Genomic DNA, 23339 nt, shown 5'->3' on the forward strand with positions numbered 1-23339 from the left:
TCTTCTAAATTGGTCTGCTCTGTTCTTTTCTCCTTCTGCTTGCTACCTTTAGGGAATGTATGTGTGTCTGCTGGTATTTCTGATGCAGACACTGATGCTATTGACACCACACCAACACAGCATGTCTGAGTATCACATTGCAAAAAACCTTTTAGAAAAGGGGTCAGTGCCCTTTAGGGAACTGTGAGGCTGGAGAGGTCTCTTTCCTTCCTGCCACCAACTTCCCACTCACCAGCTGATGTGATTTCACTGCCAGGGAAACTCCAGGGGCCCTGATCTGGCAGAAGTGGAAGCTGCAGCAGAAGGTGAAGCCAAGGGCAAAGCCTCTCTCCCCTCCCTTCTCTGCTGAGAAACAGACCCTGAGACTCACAAAAACCAGCTCCCTCCTCCGCTTCTCCCCTCACTCCTCACAGACGTGCAAGCAGCTCTGCTCTACTTCTGCAGCTTCCAGAGAGAAGGGGGGGCTCTGAGCGAAGGGGAAAGAACAGGGACATGTGGGCAGCAGGGAGCTGAGGGGCAAAAACTGAAGCTGGATCAGTGTGCAAAGGTAGAGAGAGCACTCTCTCCAATAGCACCAGTGCCAAGGTGTTCCAGTCCTGTTTGTGTTTCTGTCCATTACACTCAGGGCTGCAGTGCAGTCACTGTGTCATTGATGCCAGCTGAATTTCAGACATTCCTGAGTGCTTTGGACAAAATGTGGGATGAAGGGCTGAGCCTTGAGAAGTTTAGGTTAATCTTATGCCTTATAGACAGAACCAGAGGACACAGTCTCAAGCTACATCAAGGGAAATATAGGTTGGATATCAGGAAAACGTTCTTTACAGAAAGGGTGATAAAGTTCTGGAATGGTCTGCCCAGGGAGGTGGTGGAGTCACCATCCCTGGATGTGATTAAAAAAAAAGACTGGATGTGGCACTCAGTGAGGTGTTGGGGCATGGGTTGGACTCGATGATCTTTAAGGTCTCTTCCAACCTGGTCATTCTGTGAATTCAGTGAATTCTGTGAAGTCTACAGAGGCTCTCCAAGCAGAGGCAGACACGAGGACCTCTAGAGCCCCTCTCCCCTTGTCCCTGTGGCAGCAGGCTCAGGGCAGGTTTCCTGTGACCCACCTGCAGTGAGGGGTGTCCTCCTTGCAGCGCCGCATGATGGAGTCGTTCCCGGGCGGCTCGGGGGTGGTTGACATGATGCTGTCGTTGCGATTTCGCAGGGTTTGCTTTGAATGAGAAACCAAAAGGTGTCAGAAAGGTTATCTGGCTGAAATGTGCTCTCACTTCTCACTCACAGCAGCGCCAGCAAGGGTGCTCTGCACTGGCTGTACTCTGCACTGGGAAGCACACACAGAAAAAGAAGAGAAGTTGATTCTAGCTGTGCCGAATCCAAGAGCACTCATATATCCCAGTTTTTAGCACAATGCACAGCTTGTGTGCTGGCACTGCACCTTCTCCTGTGACCACACAACTGCCTGATTTACTGAGCCATTGTAACTTTACTTCTGTGTGTGGCACAGCTGACATAGGAGGAGGGGGATGAAAAGCAGTATGTGTACTTATAAATATATATATATAGTTGGAATGAGGAAGAAAAATACAGATCTCTATATATTAAACAATTAATCTTCCAGTGCACTGGAAACTAAACCCTGAATTGCACTAGAGAGAAAACAGTGTAAGTCATCTAAACATCCAACAGATATTCCAAAAAATATTCCTAACCCAGCTAAGCTTATTACGAGTGGCAGCAAGTTCTTTCCTGGCTATTCTTGAGTATAATTTTAATTTCCTGGGGGCAGCATTTTTCACGGTGTTCTAGAAAGATGTTTTGTTCTTTGTTATTAACACTCTGCAAGAGCACTCTCTCTATCTGCCTGTCCTGCTGTGTCAGTGCTCACATATGTATAATGGAATATCTACCTTGGAAGATTATGGGGATACAGCAAGCAGGGAAGAAATGGTTTGACTATGGTATGCAGAAATTTCCAGCTGCGATCTGCACCCCTTTCCTCACTTGCTGTTACTTATAGACAGGAAAAGCATAATAGAACTCAAAAAACCCTTAAAATTTTCTCAGATAAGTTACAAAGCAGCTTTTAAAGCAAATCTCTTTCTTCTAACAGTAAATGTTAAATGGCATAAGGAGACAGCAAGAGGTCATAAATACCTCTGAAATATCTTTAAATAAACATAAACCAATTCTGTGATTTTGGGAAAGGCTAATAAGATAGTTTTAACAAAATGCTGGTTAAAGGATTAAGGGAGCTTCTGACAAGGGCCTTGAATGGGATCACAGCTGGGATGCTGGGGAAGTGCTAATACTGAGTTGTGCAAGCTCTGAACCACATTAGGAGAGATGGCTGTAGACAGGCAAGGGCATCCTTACAATCTTGGTGACTTCACAGCTGCTGATGGAGTTGCTGATGGACACAGAGGAGCTCGTGTCCGTGCGGCCGGTGCTGCCCTCGGCCCCGTCTTCATCCTGTGCTCTGACTGCTGCACTCGCGGGGACAAGGGGAGCACACAGAGAAAACACAGCAGAGACAAGCCTGTCAGAGCACTTCCAATGCAGAGCCTTTCACAGACGTGCCACTGCACTTATGTTCCCTTCCCATTTCAGCTGGTCTTGTACTGGACAGGGGCCCTGGACACGCTCCTGCCCTGCAGCTGTGGCTCCCGTTCCCCAGGAGCTCCCAGCAAAGCACAGAAATTCCCACCCCTCTGCACAGACTCCTGCCCACTTTGTCTCTCAGCTCTGTCCTGGGTGTTTTTAATAGATCAGTGAATGCTATTTGACAAATTAAAGGATTGTTTAATGAATTTATGTTTTAACTACACCATCTGAATCTGGCAATTCGCAAGGTTGGCTCATTGAATTACACTTTGTTACAACAAAGAATTTACAACAGGGACCAAGAAGTCTGAGATCCCTCAGCAGTCCCAGGTAACACAGAGTGAATGTGGACTCCTTCCTTCCCTTCCTCAGCACCTCTGATTGGTACTAATGCTGCACACTGCCTGACAGCAAAGCTGCTGTTTAACATGGAATTCCTTGCAGCAGGAGCTGTGTTTCCCAGGATATTTTATCCAACAGGGCCACACGCAGCTACTGAAGGAGATTCTGCCCCTGATGGTGTTTGGTGTTTCAGGGGTAGTGTTACACAAACAAGAAGAATTAGGAGCAGCTCAAACATGAGTGTACAGCAACAAATTTGGTAACTTGGCAGCTGTTTGGGGCATGGGTCAATCCCCCTCTCCCAGCCTTTGCAATGCTTTAGATTTAAAATTAATTCCCTTTTGCTGAAGGACAAAGGAACTCATTAGACAATCACTAGATTAGGGCCTTTTCAGCTTGAATGATTTTTCCAACAGCAAAAAGAGAATGGTATAATGATTTTTAGTACAGATGTTACACAGATGACTTTACAATTTTTGTAAACTAAATGGAAAACTGAGTGAACAGAAAATTTAGGTAAGCTATGGGATGCACATCATGTGCCTGGGGAGGTACCTTTGGATGGAGAAAACAATGAAGTAGAAGTCTTGACCACTTTTAATCATTACATTTATAACTGTGAGAGAAACTGTTTTAGTTTTTTTTTTGCTGACTTGGACTTAGTTAAAAATTTCCCTGGTTGGCATGTTTGTTAAAACAACTTAAAGAGATTAAGTGAAAGAGACAAAGCAATGGAAAAGGAATAAGGACATGGGTGCTCTTTCTGACCTTGAAACTCTGATGTTTTGTTCATGCTGACAGGAGATTTAGCTCTTGGACTTATCTAAAAGAAAGAGGACAAAAATCAGCACAAATGCAGAATATTTACCACACACTGTAAACCAGACATTTTCACCACCTTTTTTCACTGTTATGTTGTAATATACTTCCCCTCCTTTAAACAACAGGACCCAAAATTTAGAAGATATTTAGGTATCTAAATACAACAGCAGTGATGGAGGGTGAGCCACCTGACTACTTTTGACTGCCTGGCCCAAATGCATTGCAATTTCCAGATTCTGATGAAGAAAAAAAGAGACAAAAGGTGAAGTGGGTGCCTTAGGATTGGTTTCAGGCAGCTGTTAATACAACAGGCATCCTTTTGGTGTGTGCAATGTGAAAAATGCAGCTCTATTGCCATAAGTAATAACGACAGTCAGAGCTCAGGAAGGTTATGAAGGGCAGGGAGAATTCAAGTGCAGATGAAAGGAAAGAGAGCCTCAAACGCCCTAATGTTAGAATTTTGTGGTTTTTTTTTGATGAATCCAGCATCAGATAATAGCCATGTGAATGCAGCAAGTCAGGGAAAGCATGAACCTAACTCATGCTACCCCCTTCCTGTTAGGGGTGAGGAAATTGCCATAATTTAATTCTCAATTAGATAGTTAATTTTGCTCTAGATTGTGTCCATTTCTTTCTATTTTTCCTTCCAGCTGCTGAGAGCTTTTCCATCAATGCTTCGTTTTTCACCTTCAGTGTGCGTTGGACCTCAGGCATTATGTTATTTTTTTTTTCCACTAATGTTAAGGAGGCAAAGAATCAATTTATCGACAACGCTCCAAGAATGTGAATGAACAGCAGAAGTGAGAAGAAAACAGGAAATGGGGAGAAGGGACAGAAAACAGTCTATGAAGCCTGATTAGATCTGCTCCTCAAGATGCAAATCACCACAGGGCAAAAACTATCACGCACAGCTCACTATCATACACAGATCTATTCTTATCTTGACAGCAGTTTCAGAGGCACAGCTACAAGATGTGCTATGTCTGATAATTCTAAAAGTCCCTGCTCTGTGTTATTCCAGCCTCAGACTCAGACACACCTGGATCCCCTTTAGGTTCACTCTTCTCTTGAGACGAACTTGATCAGGCAAGAAGAATTTGTTGTCTTCGGGAGAGTCCTCAGAAGTGGAGGAGTCATCGGCTTCCTGACCGTTGGCTTTTGGGCCAGAAGTCCCAAAGGCCTGGGAGATAACGGTAATGGGAAGATTCCGTGGCAAACTCTAAAGATCACAAGGGAACACTTTATTTCTGAGACCAGTTTGGTACAACGAACTTGTGACCTTCCTTTAAAGTAATCTGATTGAACCTATTGTACTCCAGTGCTTCAGAAACTCACACAGAATGTGGCTCCAGACCCAATCAGTAATTTGGGCTGAGATTGGTGGGGATTTCTGTTCACTGACTGAATTATTTTTCACTCAAGTTCCTAAAAAATATTTGTAGTTTCTATCCCAGTGTAGAAAACACTCGATTTTCTGCATTTTTCCCCTTCCATTTAAAGTCAAGCTGTGGAATGGCAGCCTTTGGGAAGCCATGTGTATAACAGACAACTTGAAAAACACTATAGCAAAGAATTCACAACACTGACAATTAGTAGGAGATTATTTTTTTCAGTTAATTCATGGAAAGAATTAGAAAAGTCCCCTCTCCCTTCCAGACCAAAATGTTTGTAAAAGCAAGTCTTAACAAGTCTCTTCCTTATCATTCTCTACAGCTCCCTGAAATGTGGTTGTAGTCAGGTGAGGGTTGGTCTCTTTCTCCAGGCAGCACTGACAGAACCAGAGGGCACAGTCTCAAGCTGTGTCAAGGGAAATATAGGTTGGATATCAGGAAGAAGTTTTTTACAGAAAGGGTGATAAAATTCTGGAATGGCCTGCCCAGGGAGGTGGTGGAGTCACCATCCCTGGATGTGTTTAAAACAGACTGGATGAGGCACGGAGTGCTAAGGTTTAGTTGAGGTGTTGGGGCTGGGTTGGACTCAATGATCTTTAAGGTCTCTTCCAACCTGGTCATTCTGTGAATTCTGTGAACAAAAGAGATGATGTCTGTCTTGCCCAGCTGTACCTGGTCGAGGAAGTTGCTGTCCTTGGAGAGGCGCCGCAGTTTGCACTCCAGGTTGACGATGCACGCTTCCTTGCGCACCACCTCGATCCGGAGCTCGTCGTTCCTCTCCTCCAGCTCCCGGATCTGCTTCCTGTATTTATCCTTCTCAATCAGACAGTGTGAGTACTGCGTCTGAGCCTCGTCGCGCGAGCGGAACGCCTGCAGCGGGGCGGGAAACCTCCTTGGCACCTGGGCAGCAGAGCTCCTCCTGCTGCTTTTGTTTGTGAGGTGTTGGCAAGGGGGACTTCAGAAGTGGTGCCCAGCCACCCATTAACACAGCAGTCAGGACCAGGATGTGCCACAGTGGCACCATTAAAAATTATGATGATGAGGGTGGTTCATTTACAGCTCCCTCTGGGTTGGTGGGAAAAATGTCCCAGAGTGCAAATGGGGTGACTTGGCACTGATGTAAAGTCTTGCAGGAGCTGCTGTTAAGATCCTGGTCCTGCCTGCCAGATGCTACACTGTGGAAACAACCCAATATTACCCTGTGTTTAATTACCATAATGCAAATCCCAACAAGTAATTCTTTTAACTGCTTATTTTATAATGGTATTTTGGGCCTAATTACCTACAATTCCCCAAAGTGACACAGAGCAGATAGAGGCTTTTGCTATTGATTTTCCTCTATTTTAACTGTGAGATACCTGGTCTCGCTCCTTTTCCACCTCTTCCAGCTGTATCATCACAGTGTTCATGCGGTGCTTGTACATCTCACAGTCTTTTCCTAGTGTTGAGCACTTTAACTCCAAATCTTCTTTCTCCTCAAGATACTGGAAATGACACACTGTTAGCCACCTCTGCTCTCAGAGGCATTTTTGGCACCAGCCTGAGATATTCCATCTCTCTACCCTTCCATTCCTCACCTTGTCTCTCAAGTCCTCCACATGACGAATCTCCTCTTGGAGATTGAAGATCTTGTTGACCAGCTCATGGCGATCCTCCAGTGCCTCCTTACGGTCGTGTTCCAGAATATCCAAAATGGCTTTGTCTGAATCTGGCAAACCCCTCTTGTCAGCCTGAGGAAAGACATTTTTTTAGAGCCATGCCAGGGAAACAGAAAATAGTTTTGCAGGGAGAGAAGTATCAGAGACAGTAACAAGCAAGAGGAATAGCAAATGAACAAGGTACTGCAATGGGAAAGCAGGAGAAGAGATGGACATTTGTTCATATTTTAAAGCAGTGTCAGAAAAGATGAATAAAATCTGTCTTGCTGTCAGAATAGTCTGATGAAGGAACTCTTTTACTGGTCTATTGTACTGGCTATAATTTGATCTAGTTTGGATGCAATGACAATTCTTCACTCCAAGCCCTGCATTCAAAACTCTTTTCTATTAATCAGCTCTCACTGAGCACAAAAATCACCCTTTTCCAAAGAGCAGGGCCTAAGAAAATATTCAGGAGAATTTTTAAGGCATGCACAGGCTTTGCAGGGCTGTGCTCAGAGAATATTAAACATGCCTGGAGTACCTTGTACCACTGCTTCATTTCCTACACCATCCAGGAATACAATTTCTTGTAGATTTAAAATGAACAAGATTACCAAAGCACATTCCAACACATAAGTGCCATCCAAAATTAACCATAAATGGAAGATGAAAAAAGCATAAAATGCTATCAAGGAATATGCATATTTGTTTTTGAAATATCTAGACTGGGTTGGAGATTTCAGGGACATTTAGGTTACCCAGTATTTCTAAGCATACCTAAGCATTTCTAAAGCAAACTGATTTGAGTTTATTTATACTTTCACTTAGAAGAATTTAAATCCTATTTTTAGCTATTTCTCTGTTTCTTTAAGTGCTGTAAGACCATTTCAATTAACATAAGAGACCTACATGGACCACAACTCCCAGAATCTTCTATTCTACACTCTTTTTCAACATGTGAATTGGATTTGTGTTAGAACTAAGAATCGTTAGGCACTGCTAGAGGCTACAGCCATTTCTGAAAAGACTTCTACTGTTAATTTTTAAGTGTCATTTTAAAATGCCACAAGCCTTTTCTAACAAAGTGCTAAATAATCTCACATATATCCCTATATTTGGCCAAGTTGTTCACAGAGGAGTCCTAAATGTGCTGCACACCAACTGTTTTTCCTACCTGCCCAAACACAGGTTGGTGAAGCTCCCTGTGCAGGTTAGAGCAGGGATCTGCAGGACACCCTGGTGCTTAGTGACCACTCAAGTACAGGAACCTTTATCATCCTCTGCTTCATGAAAACCTTTTGGCAAAGATATGGCAACAGCCTAACACAGGGTACACAGAGTCACTGTCAAAAAGTTCTGTGCTGGCTGTTTAACACAGATTTGTAATGACAGGCTGGTACAATGTTCAGCAATTAAACACTGCACTCTTGGAAGAGCCAACTTCTCATGTACACTTGATTTTTTTAGAGGACTATTTTTGTAGAACTCCTCCTCATGCATGTGTCTGTACAGGGAGCACTCCAGGCAGCTGGGAGCTGTACAGGCAGCCTTCTGTCTGTCCAAACTTTGCACTTCTGCTGGTTGCAGCTTTGCAGCAGAGGTTTCAGCCAACACCTCCTGCACTGTAACAGGAGTATGTGTGAGTTTGGATTTTAAAGGCAGCAATCTGCTTTTATACCTGAATGATGGACTGTAACTCCTGGATTTTAGTCTTCATCATCTCATTTTCCCGCTCCAGCTCCAGAACCTGTTCCTTTTTGGGTCGGTTTTCAATATCATTTTTCAGCTTCAAAGACTGGTTCCTCTCCAGCTTGCACTCCTCTTCCACCTTATTCAAGCGATGCTTCAGCTGGTCAATCTAGAGGGAGCAGAGAAAAGGAGAAAGAGGAGAGGAAGGGGATCCTCCCTAGCTCTGACATTTAGTGCTCTGAAAAAACTCTCACTTCCAGGTGGAAAACATACAGGGGAAAACAGCTTAAACTGTGAATGCTAACGAGTGGTTGATAATTGGGTGCTGAATGTCCACAACTTAACTGGTGAAGTCTCAAGTACAAACCTGCTACTTGCCAGTTACAACTCATATGGGCTGGTTGTGGAATTTATAATACCGGGACTAAAAAAAAGTGGCACATTCTCAAGCCTTCAATAAATAAAGAGATATGAAACAGAATGAACACATAAGAGGCTGACCACTCATTGTGCTTTTTGCACATGGACTATTTGGATCAGGAAAACCAGAAAATTCAGGATATCTTTCTGAATAAATCCTCAGCAGCTGTAGTGCTGCTGAATAACTGTACCCAGATATTACTGAGCCTAAAAAAGCTAAAATTAAGTTTTTAATGAGCACTTATGTTTTACATTTTATTTTTATTTGCATTCTATTCTGTTAATTCATTATCTGCCATTAATACACCCCACTGCAGTTGGCACTTCTGTATAGTGATGCCTTCAATAATCTGGATAAGCAAAGCAAATGAGAGCTCCACATCTTTCTGCTGTCAGAGAAGGTCTCATTTTCCCAGATGCCACTGGCACCCTCCATTGCTGCCCAGAGCATTTATCTCACCTCCAGCTGCAGGTCCCGGCTCCTTATCACAGCCATGCTCTTCTCGTCACTCAGCTGGGCATATCTCATGGCCAAATTGTAGTTCTCATCCTTCACCTTGACCAGCTCATCGTTGTAGTTATTCCTCTCCTCCTTCATCTTGTTGTATCTCTCCTGGAAGGTCAGCAGCTCTATCTTGTTCAGCTTTAGCTGCTTTCTCTCATCCTCCAGCTGGCGGGACTTGGCCAGGAGCTCACAGCGCTGCACATCTTTTGTCTTCACCTGCTGCTGGAGCTTGATGATTTCATTCATTAGGAAATGGGTAAGGCCTTCGTGTCCCTCCTCCACTGAAAATTTTGAACAGCTTATCAATGTCTGGTAAAGTACCTTATTTATGTTACTTTATTAATAAGGTAATATGTAGGATCAGCAGAACTAAGTAAGACACAAATGGCCCGGAATATGTACAGAGGTATAGAATTTACACAAATTCACACACATCTGTATGTCTAACTGGGAACAGTATAAATATTGCACAGCACACTGGTATCAGAATCACAATATACAGAATCACAATATACACATATACTTGTCTGGATAGAAGATGAAGCCTTTACATTCGTCTTGTTTCATCTGAGCCTGTGGAAATAGCACAACCTTTGTACAATGAATCTGTGCAAGTGCAATTAATCTGAATGCTTCAAATGTGCTGCACATGTGTAAGTTGTCAGTGTAATTTAGTCCTTCTCTTGAGAATTCTGGTAATGCCTATCATTCCATTTGAAGCTCTTCAGCTTCATTCAGACAGCTGGGATGTCCTTTTGCTTTATACATTACCTACCACATTTTGCTTTGAAGGGGACTGAAAAGCATTCTACACCAATATTAGATTTTATTTCCACTTCTTGCCTGAAAAAAACCAAGCCAGTCTTCCAGAGAGTCCTTACTTCAACAGGCTCCTTTGTGACTGATTCTACTCACCAACAATAGTGGAAAATCTCCGTGTAGGCTCTTTCCCTGTCACCAGTTTGTAAAGTTCAGGGTAGTAAAACTCCAGGCTCTCTAGGAACACCACATAGCCCCTCTGGCCCTTGGTGTGGAGGATGTCCAGCAGCCGGCCTGGGTACAGACAGCAGAGAGGTGACACATCAGCCCCATGAGCAGCACGAGAAAATATCACATCCCTGATGTTCCTGAGGTTCATTTCTGCCACGGCAACAAGCTGTGCAAAATCTGCCTGATTAACTGAGTTCAGCTGAACTTGTAAAGTAATGCCACCAATTCTGTATGTTTGTGCTGATTGTTATTCTGAGGGAGTGTGGGCAAATTGGTCTCTGGAACAGAAACTTCAAAGCACAAGTTATTCAGTTCAGCCTTTACCAGGCAGGGATGGCAGATCTTCCAGTGACAAATCACAAAGTACTGCAAGACTAAAAAAAAAAAGCTACTCCAGGAATGGCACTGACTGCTGCTAGTGTTAACTGAAATATTTGCCAAGGCTTTGATGGGAATTTGAACTCCATGAGCTCCAGTCTGCACAGCACTGGAACAAGTCTTTGTTATCAAAATAGTAGCAGAATCCCCCCAAACTTTAAACTTCCTGTAAATAAGATAAAAGAGTTTCCATCTGATAATCTGTAACTTGATTCAGGCTCTCTCCAGACTTAGTAGAGCAAAGCTATTCAGACAGAGATGCAGATGGAGCCACTGACGAGGTAATTACCTGCTCTGTTAATTTTGGAGGGCAGCATGAGTGAGTTGAGCACCTCATCCTCATCCTGCTCGTCGATGACTTTGCACTGCCGTAAGTAGGGGGTCAGCTTGGCTGGGTTGATGTAGCGGCTCAGCATGTGCCGGTTGCACTCCACATTCTCCCACAAAGCCTCCTCCTCATCTTTCAGGGTCTCCAGGCAGTCATCCATCTCTGGCTCTGCTCCTGAACAAGGGACACAACTGGCAAATGAACTCCAAGCAGGACAGCTGCAATCCCGGTACTTTTTTGTGCTTCCATATCACAAGGGATGAGCTCAGAACCACTTCTGACTATGGCTGAATTTGCCCAATATCGAAGCTGTTTGAAGTGCAGCCTGTCCACAGCTCGTCTGGGAAATGACAGTTCACAGAAGTGCTATCTTGAGTCTATGAACTACTGCTCATCGCTCTCCAGTGATGAATCTGCACTCAGCCAACTCCAGCGAGCTCTTTGCAAGTCAGAGAGGCAATGGCAAAGGGCACACTGCGAGGCAAGAAGGGAATGAACCTGCAGGGCTCAGAGCAAAGACAAATACTAGCTGCAGGCAATGAAGGCTTTCATCCTCACCTCCTTTGCTCCTGCAAGCTGTACTGATGTGAACCTGCACGGATGTGATGAGCCAGCACCTGTAAGTGGCTGCACACAAGGATAGTTAAGGCAGGTCTGTGTCTGCAGCTGGCTGTGGATGCACTGAGGGGTGTGAGTGCAGGTACCTGGGAGCTCAGACCTTGCCTTTCCCTGCAGGAGGGGGCAGGTAACAGCATTGTGTCACTGCAGTCTGAAAGTGTTCTTGACTCATGCAAATGTTATCACATGGCTTCTGAGTGCTTGTGAAGCAATTTCCTGCCAGCTCCTAATTTGTACCCAGCTCATTAGAGAAGGTTACATGGCAAGCTACAGTGAGGCAAGAAAACTTGTACTGAAGTTAAAGCTAAAGAAACTTCGTAAAAAAAAAATCTTTCCTTCTTTTATGTTGTGATAAATATTAACCTTTCATCTAGTACTGTTTTTGCATTCTAGCTTTCATAGGACCTTGTGATCCAGGTGGCACGTGGAACATAAGCTTTTATTTCAAGTTCAGAGACCCTGGTGGAAGAAAACGATGCACTTCTTGGACCATATGAGATGAGAGCTCTGCTTTATGAGGCTTTGCTGGTAATCAGTAACTAAAGACCTCAAAAGCAACAAGCTGTTTTTCTCAGCTTCCAGCTTTAGGAACTGGGGAGCAGCCTGTGTTACACCGAGCATCCCTGAGCAAAACCAGCTCATGCATTGGATAGCCAAGGGGTATTAATTCCTCATTTTGAAAACTAAAGCCAAAAGTGCTTTATATCTGCTAAATAATGTGTTTGTCAGTGTTCTCACATAATGAAATACAGAATATTCCTACAAAAACAATGCATGCTCTCTGCTTGATGCTTTTAAAAGCTTTCTCAATTTGTCAAAAATCCTAGTCTGGGTTTCAATATCTCTGTGAGAAAAATTTGGATGGTTTTCACAGTATGGACAAATTAAGGGAGTATTGGCAGGGGCTTTGTTTTTCTCCTGTACTCCAGCAGAATTCTTTTCTTTGCAGTTTCAAATGCTAGGAGCCACTTATCCCACATTTGAAGCTTGCATGGGGATTCATTACTCCAGTGACTGCCATTACACATTCTGGGAAAGACAGCAGCCCCCAGAGGGCCAGGAAGACCAGGGCAGTTCACAGAGCAAGGCTGTAGATAGGAGGAAAATCTCCCTGATCTTATGAACTTCACATTAGTTGGGTGAAATTCTCACTGAATTCCAGTATTTACGTGTGGTAAAAATGACATTGAAGCAATGAGCAGAATAAAGGTAAAACAATAGAGAAAAATCTTTACAAAGCAGGTTGAAGTGGGAGGAATGCTAAAGGTGAAAGAGCTTCATCTGAAGTCCTCACACATTCTCATGAACCTTACTCTCCACCATTATTCTGGAAGTAACTGTATTTCACTTCAAAGGTGAATTTAACAAATGCTACATAATTGGAGAAGCTGGACTTTGGGGAGAAGAAGGCAGTAAGGCAAAAGGTCACACAGTGCCTCAGTCAGCTCACAGCCACAGCATCCACTGCAGCTGAAAAAAGGAAAGTCACAGGCCCTTTAATTTCTGGGAGCATACCAGGGAGCTCAGGGATGGATCTCAGAGTGCAAAAGAAGCACTTGCCTGAATTTCATAAAATGCAAGATATCTTGTAATCTGCTGCGCTGAACCAGAAATTATTGCACACCGTCAGCAGTTCCCTCAGGACATTAGTAAGGGATTCTCCAGTAAATGGTTCAAAGAAGAGTTCACTCATCAGCGTAATTCTCAACATGAACATGCTTTTTTTTTTTACCTGACATTAAAAATAAATCTTTATCAAATAGTCTATTGTATATGGGCATAATACATCCATACTGTTATTTTGGGGACATAATATTTTGGGGACGTAATAAGTATATTGGATGAGTGGCTAAGAGTTTTAAAAGATTTCTGGTAGTAAACTCCTGCTAAACACAGTCTATTATAAGGTGCAAGCCCTGAGAAATGTCATTTAGTGGAGTGGTCCTTCACTGCCATGTGGGAATGTCAGACCCTCCCTTTTGCATCCTTCTGTGGAATTCCACCTTGGAAATGCCCTGCAGAATCCCAGCTAAGCTCTCTCCTATCTGCCTGTCTGCCCAGCAGCTCTGGGGATGTGTCCCAGGGATCATTCCTCCCCTTCCTGGAGCTCGAGGCGTTGCCTTTGCTGTGAGGCTTTGGCCAGGCTGCTCTGAGAGCACCACCCCCACGGAGCTCCAGTGTCCTGTGGAGCTGTTCCAGAGAAAATAGCAATGATCAGCTGATATTAGTGCAGAACCCCTCCTACTGAGCAAATAATTATTTGATTTAGTATTTAATATAGTGTTGAATAGGAAGCAAAATGCTTGCCATTGGTTGAAATTTTGGTGTGCTGGTCAAAAACCCAGATGTAAAAACTGAAACTCAGTGGGACACTAATAAAGGTCTTGTATTACTGGCTTTAATTTTAGAAGTTTTTTAGCAGTACATGCATTTTCTAGGCATTTTATAGCCCTTGTTCACTGCTTCTGTCCTTCCTTCCTATGATGATATTGCAGAAAAGTTGTTTTCACTTATAAAATTAAAAATGACAGATTTAAAATGTTTTCAGGTGTGCAATTACTTATTTAATCTGATCTTTATTACCATTATCTAATTTGTGATTCCAACACCTCTTGAGCTGTAAACTAACACATCCAGGAGTTGTGATATGTCATAGAAATACTATGGCATCCATTAGAAATCACAGGTGTGAACTCACAGACTTGGACTGACTTCAACAGACATTAGGCAAAAAGGAATCAGAAATCACCACAGCAGTTAAAAAAAAATGCTCTCCTGCTGCTCCTTTAAGTCGTTAGTATACAAAATAGCTTTTAACTGCAGGAGAGCTTAATCCAGTCATAATCTCAGCTTGTTCCATCTATTTCAAAGGTCTCTGTAGATGTAGACAAATACAAGAGAGAATCCCTTTTTACATTAAAAGGAACACTCTGCTCCCCTTGTCTCCTTTTCTCTCTCAGGGACTATCCTTCTGCTGGCTGTTACACACAAATGAATCGTTCTGGATGTTTGCTGGTTTTTCCGTGGTGGATTTTTCAGCTGAACAAATCATCTTGCAGTTAAAGCTGCTCTCTGTTCTCACTCAGACTCCACACTCTCATATGTCAGTGACACTCTCCACTGATCAAGGGAATAAAGCCTGCAGGCTTCAGACCCAGGGGTTCTATAAAGTGCTCATCATCAGGTCACATCTAAAGCTTCATTTTTGTTTTTTGTGCTTTGTTTGATGATGGTGCAGAAATTAACCCTTCAGCTGTTTAATTATTTGCATCGCCGTGCTCTCCATTTCTGCCAGCCTGTCGATACTCAGGAACTGTCATGTAGCAAATGCAGCTCTCAGCTCAGGTTTCTGATTTCCTGATATTCCTCTTGTGAAACATGAAAAAAGGGTTTTCTCTTCATACTGAGAAGAAGAAGAAAGTTTATTTTGGAAGAGGTAATCTATTGTTATGTTTTGGATTTCTGTATTTGTCGCAGCTGTTTGCAGACTGGCAGTATTTAAAAAGAAACCACAGTACACAAAATGTTTTGCATATTATGAGTTAATAAGAACAGAATTCTATGTTAAATGCTGAGTATGAAAGAATTACATATAAATCATCATACTTTAAACCAAAAATAAGGATGAAAACAGCACTCTAACACTGTGTATCTAATTATTCTCAGCATTTTGAGGGTGTTGTTCTACATCCTCTTTCTCTGCACATCTCCAGAGTCTGTGGGGCAATGTCTTTTCTCCCTGCAGTGTGTACAGCACCTCACATGACAAAGTGTAACAACTGGGTGATTTTCTCAAAAGCTGCTTGTGTGGATATGTGCAGATTTGCAATATCAGAGAACCACAAAGCCACAAAGGGATTTAGAGCTATTTTTACTTTTAGAGGAAAGTCACAGTTTAAAGTGTGATAAGGAAATTATATTCCTTTGCTTAAGGACAGGATAGCTCTGTGTGCCTCCAGGCTCGCTGAAATGCTGAATACCAGCAGTTTCCAATTATGTTGGCTGCTCTCTGGATGTTCTGTGGTACTGAAAACCACTTTTAAAAGGTTTAAACATTGATAAAGATGACTAAATTTGCTTACCTATCCTTGCAATTTTTTTCGATACAGATGTCTAAATCCAGACTCCCAAAGAAGACAAGGCAATCTTCGTCTGCCTTTAAGAATTTGCACCTTATATCCTTCCTTTCTCCCTCAGTGTCCCCACCTGAAAACAAGGCTGGCAATGGGTATGTTTGTGACAAGGTAGGACTTGTTAATTAGTGACTGCAAAGCACAAGGAAACACTGAGATGGAAAGCCCTGAGAAAAATATTTATTATTAGTGCAGTTTTGTTTCTTCAGACTCTGCAGACCTCACAACACTTTCTGAAGGCAGCAGCTCTGCTGACTGGGCTGGGTTGTATTTCTGTTTTGGGTCATAGTGAACCACATGGAAAGAACCATTCTGTTTATCTCAGAACCTCTTCTTTATACAAGAAATTCAACCATCTTACTTATTTCAACAAAATATAAAAGAAAGAAAATAGAATAAGAGATACCAAAGTAATAGAAGAGCAAGAAGCTTTAAACACAAAATAGGATTATTTTTGCACAAAAATGTCTTATTCAGTCAATTGAGTCAATCTTCCCATTCCACACAGCCTACAAAAGAAACCCCAAACACCAGCAGGCTGCAGGGAGGTAAAGCTAGATTTTCAGCAGCTAACATGAGTAGTACTCCCATTTTCTGAACAGAAGAGCGGGAGAAGGAAGCAAACTATACTCCTTAACTGGTTCAGAAAGCTCTGGAAGCATCTTCATCTGGCTTCAGAAGAGAGAAAGAAATTCCCTTCATTTTTGTAACTATAAGCACAAAACCCGAGACAAAAAGAAGTGAAGAATTCTATCATGTTACCCTCCCTTCTGTGCTTCAGTACTGCAATTCAGTACTTCTCCCTTCTGGAAAAAAGAAGAAGCCAAAACAAACCAAGCAATTGAATAAATCAGAGATTTATATCTAATCACTATTCCTGTCCTAACATAAGGGGGTGAGAAGAATTAATACTCTTGGAACTCTTTAATTATCACTTTCTGTCTTTATTTACTTTCCTAAGAACAGATCCATATAAAACCCTATCTCAGAAAAAAAAAGGGTAACTCATACATAAAGCACAGATCAATTATTGGTGTTGTCAGTCAGGACACCCAACAGTTTGCTTAGAACCACCTAAACCAGAAAACACAGTGTGCAACAAAGACAGACAAGTTTTCAATGCTGCAGGATAACATTGCCTAAGAGCTGAGCAATGAAGGAACTGAATTCCACACTTACTACATCGAGCTTTTGTGTGTTTTGAAATTGCAAATGAAATTCTATACTATTGCTATTGCTTTCTGCAGGAAAACACTATTTACACATTAAGAACATTGTTTTGCCCAATGCAATATTGTTGCAAAGACCCCAATCAGTGCAGCAATGCTCCTTGGGATCCTGCAATGGTTTCTGTTTCACAAAAGGCTGAGATTGGAGCTTTCCCATCTCACATCCTACCCGCTGGCAGTATCTGCTCTACCTCTTCCTCAAGTCTGCAGCTTTAGAGCCCCTGAGCTCCCATCACCTGATCTCATGGGAAGGAAATGACTCATTTTGCTCAATGGCCAACTTAGAGCAGGTTGTGCTGCCTCCAACATGCAACAGGCGGCATCCAATCAGCTTTGGTTGTAGCACACACATTATTGATCATAAACAAAGACAATGGAAAAATCCTCCTCTGCAAATAGCTGAAACGATGTTTTGACAACTGTCCGTTCTCTGTGTGTCACTATTTCCTACAAACAAGCTGCTTCCAGCTCTGGCAGTAACACACTGTTTAAGCACTACTGAGAAAGGAGCAAATTTTGGAGGTGGATTTGTCTCACCATTTTGAATTATGCATGGATTTAGAATCCAGTTCCTCTAATGATCTGTTCAAAACTCTTCATTCCACCATTTTATACTTCCCCCTTGGAATGCTCTCCAAAGATTGGTTTCCAGCCACCCCAAACCACTTGGGTCCCCTCTGGGGTCCATGAAGAGAGATTTGTCCACCTGATGCCAATATCTACACTGGTGATTAGATGGGTATTATTCTGTTTCCACATATTGTTTGAGAATCTAATACCCAGGTTTCAGAAACTGTCATACTGCCATCACTGAATGCTAATATGTGTAAAGTAAATGAGAAATGAGAGATATGAACAATGAGAGATGCGGAAAAAAAAGTGAAGAGGGGAGAGAAAGATGAGAATTGAGGGTGAAAAATGGTGAGGTTAGGGGAAAAGGAAATATTAAGTAGGGAACAGGAAAACTAAAAGAAAGAGGAACTCAACAGATTGAAACTGAGGACCAAAAGTGAGACAGAGATGAGAATAGGAAAGGCATTACTAAAGACAAAGGCAAGGAATGTGGGAATAAACAGGGAAGGACCTGCCACAGGTCCTGAAGCATCAGGAATCAGTGTTACTTCTGAGCATGCAAATCAAGATAATGGCACAGTAATTAAAATAAATAATTTACCACAGGACTTCAGTGCATCTATTTTAAAGGATTTGCAAAGTAGCAGTGGAGAGCTGAGTGCCTGACATTTAATAAATGCTTTAATCTACACACGCTCCGTCCTGTTCCGCATGGTGATGAGGAGGGCAGCAGAAATCGCTGTGCTAACATAGTACAAATATGTTTATATTGCTGCCCTTCTGTTCTGGAGCATCAGCTACTGACACAAGCATTTCCTTTCAACTAATGTGTGCTAAAAGCCAACATCTAAGAAAGAAGCTGCCAAGGCTCATGAGAATGCTGGTCCAACAAAGCCTCAGAAGTCATTACTAGGTCCCAGGTTAATTTTTTCTTTAGACTGACTCACTTTGTTTTTACAATTCATAATGAGATTCTTGCCAGCGCAGGAGGAGGTGGAGGCACAGCTGGGGACAAGTCCTGTGTGTTTAGGAGGAGCCTTGAATTAAAAATTCAAGTTGCTCAAAGATGCAAATGGTTTGATGACAGTAGGTTAGGCCTCAGTAAATGTGTGCTCGAATTACAAAACCCAGCACATTCTTTGGCACAGAGAGCCAGTGTTTGCGAGGAACCTCCACAGGCTGAGCTACACAGAAACCTGGTAAGGACAAAGGTTCATTAACTGGTACATATGAAACCCGAACAACCCTGGCACAGACAGCCTGATTCTTATCAGTGCTGTTAACATTTCACTTCTATTAATACAAGTCACATCAGGAAGGGAGAAAGAATTGTAGCTCTGTCAAACAAAACTCCTACTCAGTCTGTTTCTTGAAAAAATTGTCACTTTCTACGAACTCTTACATTACAGAAGTTTAAAAAAAATAACAGAGAGAAGAACACTTTCCATCTAGTCAGATAATGACCCTCTGTAGGTGATACTCTCATCTCCAGGCAAAGGATAACACAGAACGCATTCGAGGAGAGGACTGCACTCACTTGAACAATCTCCAAATTCGGAAACAACTGACAGTAAATGTGTAGGCCATTCTTAAAACAGAAAAGGTCACACTCCATTCTTGAATACTGTTAGATAATCTCACTGTAATTCACCATGGCCCAGGAAAGTTTGAAAATAATATTTCATATAGCAGGCTTTATAACATGGCAGGAAAATATGGAGAATCAGAGAATCATGGAATCTTCTGAGTTGGAAGGGACCTGCAAGGATCATCAGTCCAGCCCCTGGCCCTGCACAGACACCCCAACAATCCCACCCTGTGCACCCCTGGGAGCGTTGTCCAAATGCTCCTGGAGGTCTGGCAGCCTTGGGGCTGTGACCATTCCCTGGGGAGCTGTTCAGTGTCTGACCAACACCTGGGCAAAGAACCTTTTCCTGATATCCAACCTAAACCTCCCCTGACACAACTCCAGCAGTTAAAAATCCCACAGCTAGTAAAAACACATAAAATATAAAGAAAGAATACATAAGAGGCCAACTCTGATAACCCTCCTTTTAAGATCAACCTTGACAAACTGCTCCAAACACATGAAAAACAACCCAAGCAAACTGTTTACTGTATTACAAGAGCAGCATGCACTGATTGTGATGAGAATATTATTTAGTTAAATATCTTAAATACTCTGCAAAGGTGGAATAGCTCTCATCCAGCTCTGTGAAAACTTACCCATTTGTGTTTAGCTTCTAATTTCCAACAATATATCCTGTTGGATCAAACAGTGGCCAGTCTCCTGAAGGTGATGACTCCCATGGTTCACACATACATTTTGCTGATTTTATGTAAATGCATAGGTTATGTAGATAGAACAGGTATCTACACCTTATTACTTTTTGTGACCTCTTTGTAACCATTACTTTAAAATAGACTCTAATTTTAAAGGGCAGGCTGCTCTCCTGTAGCTCCACTGCAGCTGGAGCAATGTCATACATACCTTGTACAACCAACACCTCACTGGAAGAGGTGAGCTCCACTCCTAGCCACAGTCTGCCACAGCCCTGGGTGCTCTGTCCATTGGCCAAATCCTTGCACCTTGCTCAGAGCTGCAGGAACATCTCAGCCAGCAGCACTCAACACACACAGAGGACAAGTGGTTGCCATTTGATGAGAAAAAGCCTACAATAAATCACAGCAGCCTGGTCTAGGAAGGGCAATCCCTCAGCAGGAATCAGGAGCTTGATATTTTACTCCTTGTACATGGAAATGGTTGTGCTTGTTTTCTGAATAGATCTTCCTTGCTTGTGCTTTCTGGTCACCTCCTCTTGCTCTGTGCCCTCTCTCTTTTTTCACCAGTGTTGTGGGACTGTGACACGCAGCTCCGGAAACCTCCACCCACCACCCTCCCTCTCAGACTTACAGCCTATATATAGCAGGCAGAGAGGTGCTGGGGGCTGCCTTACTTCCCTTTTCTTCTGAACAGAGCTTGTGGGTAACTTTCAAATCTCACACCACTGCGGAGGGAAGTCTTAGAGAAGTGCTCTCACAGCCACGGGGAGCTGGGGGCTCTGGATGGAGCAGCAAGGGCCTGAGGAGGACCTCAAACAGGTCCTTTTTTCCTGCAGAGATCCCAGCTGGGTTTCCTTTGCCACCCCCCATCACCAAAGGCCTGCAATTAAGAGCAGGAAAGCAATCTCTGGAGAACAGAGAGACAATTCGCTCTCTGCCTTGCAGAAGGGCTCCTGTGAGTCACTTCTGTAGCAATCTAAAGGAAAATGGTCTGTTTGTACATTGTCTGTCCATTATTTCTGTAGTGGTAATGTCTCCATGACCTTGTCTTGCTGTCTTGGGGAAGAGATAATGCCAAATACTTGGCAGTTCTGTATTTTCTATGTTCAAAGCACTGCAAGGAGGAATTAAGCATCTTCCGTTGCTCTCTCCATAACTAAGCCCATTGCTCTGATGATAGGGAATAAAATACTGTAAAGCTTTCATGTGGAAAATTTATCCCCAAAGAATTAACTAACCATGGGAAGAGACTAAACTCTGGTCTCATCAGGAAACTCTGTCTGGTTCAGTTCATGGTTAATGTGTATTTTTTTTTTTTTGTTTAAAGACCAAAGAAACAAAGAACTAAAATTGCAATAAATCTGACTATTTGTCTTCACCTGGTCTTCACCTGGTTCTTGACCATAAGTCAAAGTAAAAAGAAGTATGAGAATTGTATTGAATTCTCTGCTGACTGTGGAAATAAGTATTTGTGAAAATAACAACTGTAAAGTGATGCTGGAATTACATTCCATCTGTGAGCATCCCAGCCTTTAAGGATGGGCAGCTTCTGTTAAAACAACATCTACAAAAACTACTGCAAAAGCAAGATTTGCAGGATTATTTGCACACAAACCCTGATTTTCAGATGTTTAACTGTACAAAGGGTTGTAGCCATCTCAAAATCAGGGGAAGTTTGTTTTATTCTTCTAACTTATGCCTTGAAGCACAACGATTCCTTAGCACAGGCTGACAGCAAAATCATTTGCAGAACGTGCAGAAAAGGCTTTGTTTTAAATGCAGGGTTGCATTTGTGGCTGAGGTGAGGTTACACACAAGATGAGCACAAGCAAACGGCTCCCACGCGTGAGGATTGATTTCCCCTATTTCTCGTTCCTGCTCCAGGGCACGGCTTGTAATTAGGGTCAAATTTTCTAAGAGCACAGGTGGTATTTAGGCATCAAAATAAACGGCCAGATTTTTGCCTCGCAGTGTGGGATAAGGTGGTGTTATGAATCAAAGGGCTGCTGAGCATTAAGCACTTTTTAAAATCAGGGCTTCTGTACACACTTAAATTAAAGGTGAGTGCTTTCAAAAATCATCTCACAACTGGAACATTCTTCAAATTCTAGGTATGGAAAAATGGGCATTTAAAGCTTTGTGAGGTGCTAATTTTTACATGAATAGGGAACAGCTCCCTGTAGCACCTATAAATCTGGCTGGCAGCAGTATTTAAGTAGTTCTGGTTCTCTAGTGTTGTATAAACTCTGCAGCAGTTCACATTCCATGGGGAAGAGGGCAGATGCTCTGTGCCAGTGCTTACCTGTGTTAATTCTAAGCAGTGAAATAAATATTTTGCTAGCTAACAGGTGATGACAAACACTGCAGATGCATCAATCTCTTTTCAACATATTGTCTCCAGCCACAACTAAATTTTAAGAATTAAATGGAATTTTAAGCTTTGAACCCTTTGAGACATAATAAAAGACGTGTTCTTTCTACATGACTTTCTATGAGGAACCAAAACAAATTTATTTTTCTTATGCTCAAAAGCTAATACAGTGTAGAAACTGTATGAGGTTTTAGATTAGACTCTCTTTTCATCATTAGTTGCTCTATTTATCTTTTTTTCAAAGCCGGTGAGTTCAGCCTTGCAGAATCCATGCTGCTGACTCAGCTAACTGAGCCAAAACTCATAAAAATCTATTTTAAAAAGGTCCAATGATTTTATTTTCTAATCGTAAATATGAAATTTAATTAGTATCTCATTGCTAACGAAGTCACCATGGAAGACAAGACCGAGGAATTAGGCACAGGAGTGGAACATCAAGCATAAGACAAAGCAACTGTTATACAGGAGCCAGTTTAACTCCTGCTTTTCTCCATTCGTGTTTCAGATTTTTAAAGAATGATGGGCTGTTTTCACAGGTTTCCTTCTCTGACAGCAAGGAAGGTTATGTAGATAGGTTGTGTAGATAGAACAGGTTAAAAGCAGTTTAACTCCTGCTTTTCTCCACTCATGTTTCAGATGTGTTAAGAATGATGGGCTGTTTTCAAAGGTTTCCTTCTCTGACAGCAAGGCCCTTCTATCCTCTCTGTGGCAGTAATTACTCCATCATGATAGCCCATCATGCGAAATACCAAATAACAACAGATAAGGCTCACTCTGGATTAGAAAAGGAAGCAAGGCAGAGCAAGTTGGATCTGAATTCAAAATCCTGTTTTGTCATAAGCTACTCAGGTTAGCAAGTGTTTCAAATCCTGTAAAAGCAATAGACTCATCAAATGAGGAAAAAAACCTCATTATTCTCTAGGGTACTGCAAACATCAGAAAGATTAAAGGAATGTTTTTAAATGAAGCATATGGAGAATTTAAAAAGCCTCTTCAAGTAGGAATGTGCCCAGCCTTTTCATT

The 23339-nt window shown here is 42.3% G+C and overlaps 1 protein-coding gene across 1 annotated transcript in view; it reads right to left on the bottom strand.

The window, feature by feature from the left end:
- Positions 1 to 17044, bottom strand: part of CARD11 (caspase recruitment domain family member 11) — a 29921-nt gene extending 12877 nt beyond the window's left edge. The window contains exons 1-12 of the mRNA XM_053957878.1: positions 17040 to 17044; positions 11071 to 11300; positions 10329 to 10466; positions 9369 to 9694; positions 8478 to 8657; positions 6737 to 6889; positions 6518 to 6643; positions 5832 to 6029; positions 4808 to 4987; positions 3715 to 3769; positions 2377 to 2486; positions 1110 to 1213 (exon numbers count right to left, since the gene is read on the bottom strand). Of these exons, the coding sequence (XP_053813853.1) occupies positions 1110 to 1213; positions 2377 to 2486; positions 3715 to 3769; positions 4808 to 4987; positions 5832 to 6029; positions 6518 to 6643; positions 6737 to 6889; positions 8478 to 8657; positions 9369 to 9694; positions 10329 to 10466; positions 11071 to 11300; positions 17040 to 17044 (1805 nt within the window). The remainder of the gene's footprint in view (positions 1 to 1109; positions 1214 to 2376; positions 2487 to 3714; positions 3770 to 4807; positions 4988 to 5831; positions 6030 to 6517; positions 6644 to 6736; positions 6890 to 8477; positions 8658 to 9368; positions 9695 to 10328; positions 10467 to 11070; positions 11301 to 17039) is intronic.
- Between the last annotated feature and the right edge of the window lie 6295 nt (positions 17045 to 23339).

The sequence above is a fragment of the Vidua chalybeata genome, chromosome 16 (assembly GCF_026979565.1).
Source record: "Vidua chalybeata isolate OUT-0048 chromosome 16, bVidCha1 merged haplotype, whole genome shotgun sequence".
In the NCBI taxonomy this organism is placed as follows: domain Eukaryota; kingdom Metazoa; phylum Chordata; class Aves; order Passeriformes; family Viduidae; genus Vidua; species Vidua chalybeata.